Source organism: Euprymna scolopes, chromosome 21, assembly GCF_053919585.1.
Source record: "Euprymna scolopes isolate OS-2025 chromosome 21, ASM5391958v1, whole genome shotgun sequence".
NCBI lineage: Eukaryota > Metazoa > Mollusca > Cephalopoda > Sepiida > Sepiolidae > Euprymna > Euprymna scolopes.
This window is the reverse complement of record NC_136502.1, coordinates 47,677,974-47,694,325: the sequence shown is the minus strand read 5'-3', so window position 1 is coordinate 47,694,325 and position 16,352 is coordinate 47,677,974. Positions and strand designations below refer to the sequence as shown.

Genomic DNA, 16,352 nt, shown 5'->3' with positions numbered 1-16,352 from the left:
ATTACTATTCGCCAAATAGCCCAAGATGTTAAGATTAGTACAGGATCTGTGGAAACTCTCATTCATGACCATTTGCATATGTATAAGGTGTCTACCAGATGGATTCCCAGGTTGCTCACACCATTCCAGAAGCGAGAACGCGTCGAGTGCTCGAGGATGAATATGGAGATGTGCCAAGAAGATGAGTCAAAGTTTTTCAAAAGACTGATTATACAGGATGAAACCTGGGTCCATCACTATGATCCAGAGACCAAAGCCCAGTCAATGCAGTGGAAGCACTTGGACTTACCACCTCCAAAGGCAAGGGTGCAGCCCTCTGCTGGCAAGGTCATGCTCACAGTCTTCTGGGACCAGGACGGAGTAGTGATGACAGATTTCCTGGCAAAGGGTACCACAATTACAGGAGCCTATTATGCTTCACTTTTGAGGAAATTAAGAGAAGCTATCAAAATCAAGAGGCGGGGCAAGATCAGCAAAGGTACCCTCCTCCTGCAAGACAATGCTCTCGTCCACAACTCGCATGTTGCCAGATCAGAAGCACGGGTGTGTGGTTATGAAATCCTCCCCCATCCTCCCTACTCTCCTGACCTTGCACCCTCTGACTTGCATATCTTCCCAACCATGAAGTTGTTTTTTGAAAGGAAAGCGTTTCCCAGATGATGCAGCCTTGATTTCTGAAGTCACGTCGTGGTTGGAGGACCAACCTGGGGTGTTCTACAAAAACTGTCTCCAGAGCTGCATCAAACGATGGGAGAAATGCATAACTCTGGGTGGTTCCTATGTAGAGAAAGACTAATAACTGTGCCAAGTTTCGTTGCTCTACTGCTATGGGAAGTGGGTCATGGGCATTACTTATTGCACGTCCCTCGTATCATTAACAAATATTACCTGATGCTTAATGTTTTCAGAGAATACATAACATGACAAATGAAATACTAGATAAAAAATATTTTTGTTCAAAATTTTGTTGGTGAATATTTCAAATGATCTCTGATCTTAGTTGTTGAATTTAGAAATACTTACAGGACATGAAATAAAATACTAAAAGCCTATATCATTTTTTTTCCTCAATAATTTTTTCATCTTTCATATTGTTTGGCCATTTTAATAAGCACTTATCCTTTTTCAATTCATAATGAATAAATAAAAATAAAAAAGCAGGAATTTCATAATTTTTTATTAAAATAATAATGAATTACAATTGTTTTTGTTTTTTTATAAATATTTTCCATAAAATAAAATTAATAAATTTCCATTAACAATTTCATTGAACATTTATGTTCCTTAATAAATAATAAAGATATTAACACATTAAAAAAAAAAAAGAATTTATTTCTACCAGGATATTGTAATAAAATCAGTTAATAAATATGTGATATAAAATTTTGAATGAGAAAAATAATTTTTATTGGAATTCGAAATGATCGAAAAATTATACATCTTGTAGATGTTCCAAAGTCAGTCATCAATTAAGTGCTGGCTTTATCACTTGTTTTCGGTTTTCAACATGGTGATCCTGAGCACTGCTACACAAGATGGCTAACCAGTCGCGATTCTACCATCAAAAGGCTGACCACCAGTGGAATGAGAAATCAGCTAAGTCTTCCTTGATGATTGTTGCCCAGGTCCTTATCTATCCAACGATGCTTGTGCCATCCAGATAGAGAAGTCTCCCTCCTACTTATCCCAAACTATTGAAACAGGAATATTTATGTCAAACTCGGAAATCTATACAAATTTTCAAACTGAATCTTTAATCTAATCCTTAAACTTTAACCAGGTTAATGTGTTAGTTATTAAGTTACTAACCTGGGCACCCAGCGTTACCCAGGTGTTTGGAGATGTGTCTTGAGCAAAAACAATAAGTGGTAGCTGGCAGGCAGGCTTCAACCTCTACTGCGAAGCAGATAAAGAATGTGACGTCTTTGCTGTTATGTCCATTGCAAAACCGGAAGTGAAAAAGGTTTAAATAAAGGTTTGTCAATCGAAAAGATGACTTTCGAAAATATCTGTGAAAAAAAAGTGACTTCTCCCTGTAGAACAATGACCATTTGAGGGTGAAGGAAGTAATGTTTTTAGCCAACTTTTTGATATTTGTCATCCGAAATGTTGAGCTTCAAAACGATACCGATCTCGTGAAAATCTGTTGCCTTTGTTGAAAGTTCTAGGCAGACATACAAACATACATACATTTAAACAGGCAGGTGAGATTTATATTATAGATTAGTTATTTGATTTGCCTTGTCACTGCTTCTGGTAGCACTATGCCAGAAATTAGGAAGTACGTTAGCTGACTATAACAAGAAATATATGTATAAGCTCTATCTAGTTATTAAATACTGAGCTTGTTATTTGTAATTGAAATTAGATTCATTTGTGAATCAATCTGATTTATATAAATTTAATTTATATCATCGTAATCTCTTATACACTAATACTATTTATAATGTCTTGGAAAACAATAGATAAGCATTAAATGATGAGGAGTTTACAGGAAAACAATGGTTTCACAATCAACATCCACACTTTTAATACAGCATTGCTAAAATCCAATAGTAAGAATAAATCTATGACGATCAATAGCTATCCTGGTATTATATATTCTATTTTGATTTTTGTACATATTTATTTATTTCAGGAGTTATCCATGTAGTTATCCATGAGTTATCCATGTAGTTATCCATGCAGTCGTTGGTTCACCATGTTTCAGATGACTATTTCTCTGGCCTTCTTCAGGTGGTTAACCGTGATGGGTTAGGGATGCTGAATCTTTTAACTGTATTCTCAGTAATTACTGCCTTCCATAGTTGTTGTTTCACCACGTTTTGGCCAACTAATCCTCTGGCCTGCTTTGGGTAGGATTGAAACTACTATCTTCAAACAATGCTCACCAGGAACCGTACAGATTCAATGATTCTATCCACTGTGCCATGGACCCTGAATCTCTATGTTTCTAGGGGAGCATTGTCTGAAGATAGTGGTTTCAATCCAACCCAAAGCAGGCCAGAGGATTAGTTGGCCAAAACGTGGTGAGACAACAACAACTATGGAAGGCAGTAATAATCGAGGATACATTAAGAGATGAGGATAACAGTCCGCAGATAATAAATATAGCCATGCTGGTATTTGATAGAATTTTCCTTCTCTTAGACTAGTTGCTCTAACAAAACTTGAAGGTCTAGTCCACCTTACCATTTTACCCATAGAGGGAGGAGACATAGGTTCACAAGGTACAGAAACGGGCAAACTTATATTATCTGGTATTGATTAATGGTAACCGATGTAAATACTGACCCGGTTCAGCATAGGTAATCTGGCAAGGAATGCTATTTTGACATGATCATTTCCAAAATAATATCAGTTATAGAATTCTTAGTATCTAATTTTATATAATATCTAATTTTATATAATATCTAATTTTATATATCACTTTAAAAAAAGTAATTTACTTGTCTTTTTATATTTTATCAAATTCTGTTTTTGATTTTTCCATTTTCTTATTTATATTGCTGGATACCAGACATTCACCAGCTATCTCATACATTCCAACCGAGAAATCTTTTTAAAGATTTTAACCTTCCCTTTATGTGCAATTCTTTGTTTCTTTCTTGCACTTGGTTCACCGGGTATATTTGCTAGGTAGTTCTTGAAACTCTTTTTCATGAGTCCAGTTGCTCCTACAATTACGGGAATGATAGAGATCTTCCTAAGATTCCAGTTTCTTTTCATGTTGTTCGTAAGATGTTGGTATTTAATTATCTTTCCTTTTCAGCTTTGTTTAACCCAGCATCATTTAGGATATTAACTTCTACTAAGGTTGCTTCTTTCTCCTTCTTGTCTCAATAGTGTAGAAATTGCAGAGTCGTAGTGGATGGTGCATGACTTATTTCCAACTGTTCTTTCTGGTATATGTTCCCAGACATGCTGCTGCATTCGATATTTAATGATTTACGGATCGTCCATTGGAGATATTTACACACTCCATTGGATTGCATTGTATAGTAGCCATTCTTCAGCAGAACCTTACAGCTGGATGTCACGTAGCTCACACTCTCTACTTCTGTGTGGCATTGCTGACTCCTTTTTATCTTTTTAAAAGCACTGGTCATCAAGCCTTGATCTTGGGCAGCAATTATAATCCTTTCCTGCTCACAGTGAAGCGATCCTTTTTTTTAGCCAGTCTATGAAGCTTTTGTTATCTATATCAACATCAACATAAACAAGGGTTTTATCACTCAATGAGGAACACCTCCCTGGACATTAGCCACCTAACTCTGTTTCAAGCTATTCACTGCCATGTGGAACCCATGTGTTGCATCAGATCATGTCTCGATCTCATTCTTGGTCTTTCCTTTGGCCTATTACATTCACGAGGTGTCAATTCTGCTGTCCTGTTGTCTGACTATGTGCCCTGCCCATCTGTGTTTGGATGTTTTGATGGCAGTATTGATGTCAATAACTCTTGTTTGTTGGCAGATTCAGATGTTTGTCTTTCTACCTTGTAGAGTGATGCCTAACATTATCCTCTCCATCTTCCTTTGTGCTACTGCCAAGATTTCACTTCTACAAGTTGTCAGGGCCCATGTTTCACTACCACAGATCATCACAGGTAGTACATATTCATTGAAGATCTTCCCTTTGATTGACATATTTGCTTTTCGGCTTCTCATGATATTCTCCACTTTCGCAAAAGCTGCCCATCCCAATGCTACCCTTCTCTTTATCTCAGGGGGGAGATCTCCATCTTTCGTAATTTTCTTTCCCAAGTAGATGTAGCTTTCAACTTCTTCAATGGTCTTTCCATTAACAATTATTGAGGACTTGGCAGTGTGCTGGTCTAACATCACCTTATCTGTATAGTCCTGGGTAAATTCATCCAGAAAATACTTGGCACGCTGTTGGTTGGCCCATTCTTCCAGTTTTTTTTTTTTTTTGTATTTAAAGTTCTTGGTGTATTTTTTGGCAACTCTTTTAGGCTATTTCCAGAAGAGACTTGTTTTCTGATTCTGTCTCATTTGTGAGACAGTCTTGTCCAAAATGTTTGGCTAGGTTCATGATGAAGGTTGTCCTGCTAGCTTCTGTTTTGTGATATTAATGTACCATTTTGTAGTTTGGATTTTGGGAACTCATCAGATATTGCTTGGTGCTCACAATAGTGGCATGATCTTGATGGTCAATTTCAGAAAGACCCATACCTTCTTTGAACAGATAACCATAGGGAGACATTGGTTTTTGTATGTTATTCAGTACAGTGTCAACATTTTCCTCATTTTAGTGTCTAGGCTGTTCATCTCTTTTTGGAACCAGTCAACAATGCCAAATCTGTTATCACATATATATCTATATAGTCGTGACTCAATTCACCCAGAAAATACTTGTCATGCAGTTGGTTAGCCTATTCTTCTAGGTTTTTGCAATAAAATGGAATGATGAAGACTTTTCCAAGATTCCAGTTTGTGAATTTATACATGATTTTTCAAAGCTGTTCCTCTTGTTTTTGCCCATTTGATGGGGTTCTTACACCCTAATCGATCCATTTTGCCAAATTATTTCTGTTCATTGTGAATCTGCATATGAGTTCTCAAAGTGGATTTATCAGAAAATTTCCGTTCGCAAACACTACAACTAAATGGCTTTTCCCCTGTATGTATTCGTGTATGTTTCTTAAAATTTGAGTTGTCAGAAAATTTTGACCCGCAAATCTGACATTGATAAGGTTTTTCACCGGTATGTATTCGTGTATGTCTTCGCCATGCTGTATTTTGGGAAAAACTCTTCCCACAGACATCACAGGTATACGGCTGCTTTTCATAGTGCGTATGCATATGATTTATCCATGTGTCATTAGTATCGAACATAGATCCACAAATATCACAGTTGTAGTGCATTTTGCTGGTATCTTCTTGCATGTGTTTGTCAGCAGAGTTTTCTTCAAGGATTTTTGTATCTAAAATCTTGCACTTGAATGCTCCTTTCTCTTTGTGTACAAGCATGTGTTTTTTTAAATTAGTCTTATCTGAAAATGTTGAACCACAAACTTTGCATTTTTTTCGCATGTGTATTTTCATATGCTTTTTGAAATTAGACTTGTCCGAGAATTTTGAGCCACACACCTCGCACTGAAATGGTTTCTCTCCTGTGTGTATTCGCATATGGATCATGTATGTTGTACTGGTTTTGAATCCCGATCCACATATTTCACAACAAAATGGTATTTTTCCCGTGTGGTTTATCATGTGGTTTTTAAGTGAATCATTCCTGGGAAATCTAGCACCACACTCTTCACAACAGTATGGTTTCTCACCAGTGTGTACACGTCTGTGTTTTTTGAGACTCGAATTATCTGAAAACCTTGATCTGCAAATGTCACAGCAATATGGTCTCTCCCCGGTATGCACTCGCATATGTGTTCTCCAAGCCGTATTCTGATAAAACTTTTTCCCGCATGTCTCACAGCTATAAGGTTGGTTCGCCGTGTGAGTTCGCTTGTGAATTATCCACGTAGCGTTAGTTTTAAATTTCAAGCCACACACATCGCAATGGTAGGGTGTCTCACCTGTGTGTTGACGCATGTGGCTTTTAAGAGTATCTTTTCGGGGAAATTGCTGCCCACAGACATCACAGAGGAAGGGTTTTTCACCAGTGTGTGAACGCATATGCACCTTAAGGCGAGCCTTTTCTGAGAATAATAACTTACAAATTTCACAGTGGTAGCGTTTCTTACTGCTGTGTATTGCCAAGTGGTAGTCAAGGTTCGACTGGTCAGAAAATCGGCACTGGCACTTATCACAATAGAATGTCTTTTTTAAATTAGAAGTTTTCTTGCTATATTTCTGGATGTTAGAAGCTTTGTCCTCTTTTTGGGAGTCTGAATCAATATTTGTTTCCATTACAATATTATATAGGAGATATTATATATACAGTTATTTGAAATTAACTTTTTTAGTATGAAAATGTGTAGATTTTATTATGAATTTTATTATTATTATTTTAGTATGAAAATGTGTAGCTTTTATTATGAATGAACTTTTTAGTATGAAAATATGTAGATTTAATTATGACATTTTTAGCATGTGTAGATTTTGTTATGTATTAATTTTTTATAGTATGAAAATGTGTAGATTTTATGAAAGAACTTTTTAGTATAAAAATGTGTAGATTTATTTATGAATGAACTTTTTAATATGAAAATGTGTAGATTTAATTATGAATGAACTTTTTAATATGAAAATGTGTAGATTTAATTATGAATTAACTTTTTAATATGAAAATGTGTAGATTTAATTATGAATTAACTTTTTAATATGAAAATGTGTAGATTTTATGAATAAACATTTTAATATGAAAATGTGTAGATTTTATGAATGAACTTTTTAATATGAAAATTTGTAGATTTAATTATGAAAACTTTAAAAAAAAAGAACGAAAATTGTGATCAAAATTTAAATTCCTATTTTTTTGTGTTAAACTTAAAAAAAAAAACAAAGCCAGCATCAGAGACATTCACTCAATGTGAGTCGAACAATCTTTCTCTGGAGGGGAAGTGTCATGAAAATATTGTATTCGCACATGGTATTCAGTCGCATGTATATCCTGAGTAGAGAAGATGACGACCTTAGGTTTTTGCAGTTCTTGCAGGGAGGTGTTGAGGTCCTCCTATATACAATGCTTGGTGTTCCTAAATTATTATCCATCTGGCACTGACCAGGCTTAACCTTGCTTAACTTTGATGATCTAATAAGAACCAGTGTGTCAATATGACTATGTCATACAAGAAGCAAAGTCCTATTTTATATTTGATTTCTTTGTTTGTTTCAAACATCAGAGCAGAGTGTATGTTCTCCTGTGTGTATTTTCACTTTTCTTGACATTGGGCTTTGCTGAAAATTATGATCCATAAATCTCATAATGTATTAAATAAATATTATTTAGAAATTGCAAATAAACTGAAAATAAATGATAGTGTAGCAATTTCTTTTGTTGATCTTCCCACAAAATTGTTTCTTTTTGGTACCTTCAGTGAACCTAAAATTAAAAAAAAAAAAAAAAACGATAGTCTGAGAAAATTTTCAAAATAATTGCAAATCATATTTCTTAAAATTTACCAACCATCTGTTTTATGTTTTTTTTTTTTTGTTTTTGTTTTTTTCTAATCGACTAATATATTCTTAGGAAAAGAATTCCTGTAAAGAATAGCAATAGTATATAACATTTTTAGATGAAATTAGATGAATTCAGAAATAAAAGTTTGAAAAGGAAAATTAAAACAGCATCTTTTGGTAACATCGAATGGAATATTTAATAAAATCTAAGTATATCGATATGGTATCAATAGTTTAAATGTCATAGTGCAAATAGTGACATGTATAAACAAATCTTTAAAAAGTTGAATAAGGATTGTAGCAGCAGGAGTAGATATACCTACGGTTTAATATTTTGAATATGTTTTAATTTATTTTATTGGTTATGGTAAATAAAAGGTGACAGGAAGTTTTAAACACACCGGAAGTTGGACATGCATCCCTCACTGTAGCTATGGAAGCACATAATCGACACAATTTTCAGTTATATTTTGTTTATTTTTTTTCACCTCCTCATACTAAAAATATATAAAAATATATAAACTTTTTATCAATCTTTTTTATTCTTTAATCGCATAAAATAGATATGCGATTAAAAAATTTTTTAAAAACAATTGATAAATTTTTTAAATGTATTTTTATACAAATATACAATATTTTATGTATTTTTATACAAATATACAATATTTTATAAATTTTTTGTTAATATATTTATTAATTTCTGCGGCGTTGCAGATTTAAAAATAATTGTTTTGGCAATATCTACTGGATTCGTATTATTATGCTGTTTGAATTTAATGTTTTTAACATATGTGAAATATTCACATTTTAAAGCTGTTTTAAACTGTGGCACATTCATCTTTTTTAAACTGCTAAAATTGTATAAATATATGACATATTCATAGTTTTTTCATGTTTCTGTAAATAAATATATTTAAATAGTTTGACAGTTTTATGTATATTAAATAATTGATAAAAAGATCGTAATAAAGATGCATGTGTGTATCTGTGAGTATTACACTAAGTCCTTGTGTGTGCATTGGTTACAATACTGAATTCTTGGATCTTCTTGTCTGTCGAACACAGGGCCAGAGGCCCAAAAGATTTCTGTTACATCACAAGAGACAACTTTTGGGATTGAAAATAAGTAGTTAAATGAATCCACTTGCTGGTGGTCTCCTGACCAGAAAAAAGAAGTTCTAGTTAGCACTGCTTTTATCAACTTTGATAGTGCTGTCAGCTCACTTGAAAGATGGTCTATGATTGGACAAGCCAGAAAGGAAGTCAAATGCTTGCATCAATCAGTGCTAAGCACAGATTCAAAATTGCATAATGCAAGTTGTCACTGCTGCTGCTATTATTAATGTGGCACTGCAGCTGTATATAGCGCTGCAGCTGCAGGGGTATCCAATTAGCATCACGCAAATGTTGGCCATTTCTTATTTAAGGTCATAAATTACAACAAACCGAATTTTTAATTTATGATGATCAGCATAAATCTAAGATCATTTTGAGGAAAGAAATGGACTACAAAGGAAATTAGACTAATGGAGTGCTAATACAAAATTAATAATCAAACAAAGGTTCTTTTACACATATAGAACATAATCCTGAAGTTATACCATTAATTTACCAAACACTATATTTTGTAAAAACTTTAGTCATAAAAAAAAAACCAAGTAAAAGGGCCATGTTCTGTCAAACTTTGAAAATTTTGTGTTGGATCGAGAATAATAAATTATTTTGTTTCTAAATCTTTGAAATAAGGATTGGTTGTTCGTATTATTTGGATTCATTAGACTACTATCCTCATCTTGAGTGTCGTTTTCATAATGTTTTCGTCGATGTAATTTATATATTTTAAATAATTTGATTAATTATGATAATATTTTAAATTAATTCATTAATTTTATTTTAAAGAATTAAAAAACCAAGAATATTATTTGAATTCATCAAAATATCAAGACAGATGTAGCAAACTTTTTAACAGACAAAAATTAAATAAAATACTTGTAAACTTATTTTAAAATAAAAACATTATTTATATATTCATTTTACATATAGATTAAAAAAGTTTATTGAGGATAACATGAACTGATACATATATATTTTTCCACACAATATTTACCTTATTCTTATTGTTATAGTCATTCTTGTTCACACTTGTTTCCACTTTTTTAATGAGAAAAAAATTATTAATGTTTTCATATACAAATATATCTTACATGCCAGTAAATATATAAATCATGATTTTTCTAATGTCAGTAACATATGTTTGAGGGGTGACGATGAATAAGTAGTTAAAGACACAGGCTGAAAACCTGACTGCATCAAGTTCGAATCCAGTTCATTCAATAGAAATATTTCTATCACACTAACACTTGCTCTTGTGCCTAACCCCTGAAGAGGAGGTAAATAAAATAACATATCTGAGCAGACATAATAATATACTAAGCTAGGAAACTATCAAACAATTTTATAGCCCTCCAATTATTAATATATAATTCCAAGAAGGGGTAAAAAAAAAAAATCCATCGTTTTTAAATGCACCAGTCTTTTTAATCATACCTGCCCCCTTGGATAGGTGCAAAATTTGTCATGATCAAATTGGTAGCCTTTCCCAAGTAGAAGTTTCAATGACTTAAATTATTTTCTCAAATCATTTCATTTTGGGAAAAAAAAAAAGTATTAGTCTATTTTTTTCTAATTCACAAAAGTGCAGACAGAAAAAAATATCTTATGATTTAAAATATTTAAAATTGTATTCATTTAATTTAGTATTTATTTAGGGAGAACTTTGAATAAAAATCTTATCAAATTTTTCTCAAAATATTTTTACACAGGCACTAAAGTTTGTGATCATTTAAAAAAAAACATAACTTTCTTACCATTTAGAAGGAGTCGAGTGTCGTTTCCAATATAAATTCATAATTTACTCCCAAATGTAATGTAGCCAAAAAGTAAAGAGTACATTTACTAGTATTCATCTGAGGAAACCAGGGTCATGAGGTTCAAGGAGTATGCACTCAAATATCACCTGTTGTAGCCAGAAGCAGACGTGACATCACATGGCTCAAAGAGAGAGAAAGCAAGAGAAGTAGGACAGTTCATTGAGAAACTTTGGAGTGAACAGCACATATAAAGAATGACAAGATTGAAAACTAAGGAACCAATGGATGTAGATGTCTGTAGCCTAGTGCATCCTTTGCTGCTAACTGAAAAGCAAGCAATGTTAACAGCGCAATAAATGATCCTTTCTCCAAAATTCAGAATATTCTATTTTCTTTCATTGATGTGAGATTTTAATTCCAGGCAAAAATGCACCTTCCTTCCTGGAAATGATTGTGGACGAAATGCATCAATTATGAGAGAAGTGGTTAACACAATTGTGATTTTTTAATTGCATTTAATAACAAGGTATTTTATTTACTTCCTCTGCAGAAAGTTGGTAACATGGTCAGCTGTGATTTTGAAAAGCTAACACACTACGATAAGCACACTCTGGCCTACAAAAATGCCTGAGCAACCACAGTGCATTTTCTGGTTAGGGGCATTTCAGGTGATTAGCGATAAACTAAACCCTTCACAGAGAGAAGTTAAAGTCATTTTTGCGGAGGACTTACTAGGGAGGGTAACAGGTGTAATTTATGTTAACCTCTGTCTGATATTCAAAAGGGTTACAAAAGTGTGGTAGTATCTTTTTTTTTTGTTTTTTCAATTTTCACCCCAAACAAGGCACAGTGCCATTTTGAAGACGGGGACTCGTATCTGGGACATAAGTTGCAGGGATATTATGAAGGGAGGTGGGCAGCAAGATGTCTGTTCAAATTACACTTGAACTTCTGCATGTCAGTACAGTTGGGAACACAGGACCCCAGAAGGGAGTTCCAAAGTCTAACAGTTCTGGGGAAGAAACTATTGGAGTAGAAGGCTTTCTTACACCAAGGGATCTCGACTGTATAGGGGTGAGATTTAGCTGCTTGTCGGGTTTGTCAGGGGTATTTACGTTGATAGGGTACAAATGTTTTTAGTTTGTCAGAGCATTCACCATTAAAATACTTGTAGAGTAGGCAGAGAGATGCAACATCTTGTCGATAGGACAAAGACTGAAGCTTAGATGACAGTTCAGGACCTATTAGATTGGCGACTCTCTTTTGAACCTTGTCCAAGAGTGAGAGTGACCATCGTCTGCCTATGCAGGTTAAAGCCTTCAATCCAAGGAAGACAGATGCTTCTCAGATAGACGAATTGTAACAAATCAATGGCTGGAAACGAGCTGGCACGGGGATGGCCCTAGCATAGCTAGCCAATACTGAGTGGCAATGAATAATATAGTGAGAAGATACTGCGAAAGATCTCAACAGCAGAGTTATATGTATGTAAGACTGCAGAGGCAAATAAAAGGTTGTAACCAGTTATGGGTTTCATCGTCTCAATTTCCATAACATAAACTGGTTTGGCCAATATAATGTCTGTTCTTTGTGCATCAATTTATCCATGTCAAACAAATCCATGCACAGGTGTCTCCAGGGACACCAGAAGTATACTAGGGAAGGTAACGCCTGAGAGGGGAGAGACTACCAGAGCTGAATAGAAGCATACCTCAGCCTGACAGCAACAAAGTCACTGTCAAACTGATTAACAAGGATGTATATATCCCTAATTGGTACAAACATCTACTCTATGAACTTCTATATATTTTATTTGATTTTACTTGGGAAATATTGTAACTCCCCTCGTACGGGAGATATACAATAATGTAACAAAATAACCCCAGGATGGATGATGGTAATACTAACTATATTAAAAAAGCAAAGGAAATGTCGACATTATTAGAAAAACTTAATTTTTGCTAATTGTGTTTGAAAACTGTTTTCTTTAATAATTAATTTCCTACACTATCGTTTTTTGTAATTTTTGGATATGTTCATTACTGCGACATGACAATTAAATAGATAGTATTGATTTTACTTGAAATTCAATATTTCCACTTTCGGATTTCACGCTTATGATGAAGAAACGGCTTTTCATTTTTTTTTTTTTTTTTTTTCAAAAAGTATTTTTTTAAATAAGCAAACGAACATTAAAAATTGATAATCCAATTTTTTGATTTGTTTGATGGTAAATTTTTACATTAGGTCCACCTCTACAATTTTCTTTAAAATGACGACTTTCACAGATTTTCGACTATGCTGAATGCGAAAATCTCATTTAAATTTTGTAGGGACAAGTAGTTTTCGAGATATAACGACCTGTAGTATGCATTGTAGTTCACTGGCCACCATGTTTGTACGCAGATACTTCTCTGTGACCGATACTGCCACCTAGAGGAAACAAATCCACTTTTCTGCGACTGATGCTGCCCCTCCTCAATTGCTTTTTTTATATAGTATTTGCAGGCGTGTATACTGACAACGAATATCAGTTAAATTTAGGGCAAATATTTTTTCACGCCTCCTCCAATGGGATATTTATTTGGAAAGCCGTTCTTAATATGGGGAGGTCGGGGATGTCTATTCCGAAAGCTGTTCTTAACATGAAATTACTCAAAGAAGTAAAATAAAAAAAAAAAGCCGTATTTGTTGTTTTACACGCCTGGCCTGCACATTACTAATTGCTCGGTTGTGAAAAAAAAAGTGGATTTGTTTCCGCTAGGTGGCAGTGTCGGTCGCAGAGAAGTGTCTTTGTTAATTAGGCACCGCCAAAAATGGCCGCAAAATCAAGTTGTTGTTGTTTTTTAAAACGAAATTACGTTTATTAAAATCCATTATTTCTGAGTAACTTTTTTTTTCCAGAAAGATAAAACCCTGAATTTTATCATATAGAAAACAGAATAATGTAAAACTTTTTCTACTATTTTTAATTCAATTTTAAATGTTAAATTTTCCCAAAAAGTTAACAATTGACATTTTTTGTCTTGCACAAAAAACGTACTTAAATATTTAAAAAAAAGGGTTTTTGAAATAATTAATTAATTTATTTATTGTCTAACTAAGATTTAGGATGATTTTCTAAGAGAATATGCAAAAATATTATAATATAAGTACCTGAATTTCAAATAATTCCACTTATTCATATAGGTAACCAGATATTCGCGTTGACGTAGAGTTCAGATCGACTCTGTTTACGTTTTCGTCTGAAACAAAGCAAACTATGGAAGACCAAACAGGCCAAAAAAAACTTATTTTTCAGTGACGAAAATTTCAATGTATTATTAAGCTGAGGCTGGCCAGTACCAGATGGGTGACCATTTGTATGCGTTTGGTTTTTAATGTGTATGTGTGTGGGGGCCAGACTCCCCAAAATGGGGGGGGGGGGCAATTTAAAGCAGAATAAAAAAAAAATTATTTCAGCGCGTTTGGTCCACCATAGTCAAAGGCGGCAAACGTTTTCAAACGGGATCGAAAAAAAAGATGCTATTTTTAACACAAAGGGCACAATATTTATCGAATTTTTTTTTTTTGTATCGATTATTCAAAGCATGCCCTGTTTAATAATGGTCATGCATTATTCGGCTCGCTAAAAAAAAATTGTTAATTTATTTATCAAAAATTTTAAAATAGCTTTTTTCGTATAAATATTAAAAAAAATTTTTTTTTGTTTTGCTTAACTTAAATTAATTATTTTACTTAACATATTCACCGAATTTCACACTTCAAAACTCAAAAGCGGGATAATTAAACACAATCGAAGTTCTGATATTCAGACGTCAAAATAAGGTATGCAAACAATTTTTTTTTTTTTTTTTTTTTTTAATCTATAATTCTGTCCCTTACAACACAATATGTTGATTTCAGTCTCAGATGATTATTTTAAGCATATTTGTTCCCACTTCAAAACAAGGGGGGGTTTTGTAAGCAAAAAAAAATATATATATAAATATCGTTTATGAAAAATAAGTACACTGTTATAAAGTTCATTCTTCTCCTAATCATCGCTGAAAATTTCGTATTGATCGGATAATTACCTGATTTTTGGTAGATTTTTAAAAAGACGGTCCGTCAAAAAGTACTGACCTGCCCCCCCCCCCCCCCAGTTTTGGCGGTGCCTATTGTTAATTGTGTCCGCGTACAAACATGGCAGCCAGTGAATTACGGGTCTTTATATTTCGAAAACTACTTGTCCCTGCAAAATTTAAATGAGATTTTCTCATTCAGCATAGTCAAAAACCTATAAAAGTCGTTATTTTAAAGAAAATTGTGGAGGTGGTGGACCTAATGTAAAAAAAAAAAAAAAAAAAAAAAAACTTTGAATACAGCTTCAGCTTCACGCAAAACTTTTGTAAACACCGGGTGACGAAACTTGAATGTTTTTGACTAATTTCCTAGCAGTATTTCCTTTAAAATAATTTATGTTGGTATTAGTATTAGTAATGATTACCCAACAACCAAACAAATAAACAACAACAACAACAAAAAACATTTATTTACAAGTAAGAAATGAAAATATTTGCTCCCAAATAACGTTTTTGTTGTTGTTTTGTTGTTTTTTTTTTTAACGAACTTGTTAAAATCTAATTGAAGGAAGCCTTCATTTGAAAATGAATCAAAAGGAAAGAAATCAATTACTTACTAATTTGGGGAACAATTTTGTCATGTAATTAATTTCATGTAAAAAAAATAAATACTTTTTTTTTTTTTCAAAATCGAATTCCATATTGAAAAGCGTGACAGTGAACAGGGGGAAATAACTCTCCTTCGGTGTTAAACACTGAAATCACTTTCTTTCCAGAAATATGAATTACCCATGAAAGCTTTCTTTTTCTGGATGCCCCATTCAGGATTTTTACAATGAATTTATTTAACTTCAAAATTTAGCTGAATTAGTTACCTCGCCGTGAAAACATCTTCATAGTTTTTTTTTTATTTTTACGTGTACAAATATTTTTTCCCTGTAGGAAATTAAGTTTAGTCTCCAATCTTTCAAATACAATCAAAAGGTAGTCGGAAACCTACAAAAAATTATGATAAATCGGCTTTTAAAGCTAGGTCCCCCTATTTTTGCACGCCTATTTTTGCACGTACCTATATTTAAAACTAAGAAAATCAAATTTACGATTTTTAGTGATTTTACTACTAAACTGCAATGAATGTAAGGCTGATTTGGTGTTAGTTAAGTTTCACACCTCTTTTATTTACAAAGCCATTTGGCGGACGTGACATCGGACAAATTTTTAGATACGGATGATGACCAACAAAACTATATAATGTATTTTTTTAATGCAAATATAAAAATAGAAGTTTTATTCAAACAGTCTTTATTTTAACTTTG

General features: G+C 33.3%; 1 protein-coding gene across 1 annotated transcript; it reads right to left on the bottom strand.

The window, feature by feature from the left end:
• Positions 1-1,164: 1,164 nt before the first annotated feature.
• LOC145242234 (uncharacterized) lies at positions 1,165-15,935 on the bottom strand. The gene is made up of 2 exons (XM_080105237.1): positions 15,654-15,935; positions 1,165-8,025 (listed from the first exon to the last, which is right to left on the bottom strand). The coding sequence occupies exon 2, from the start codon at positions 6,888-6,890 to the stop codon at positions 5,547-5,549; it is 1,344 nt and encodes a 447-aa protein (XP_079961363.1). The 5' UTR covers positions 6,891-8,025; positions 15,654-15,935; the 3' UTR covers positions 1,165-5,546.
• Positions 15,936-16,352: the final 417 nt, after the last annotated feature.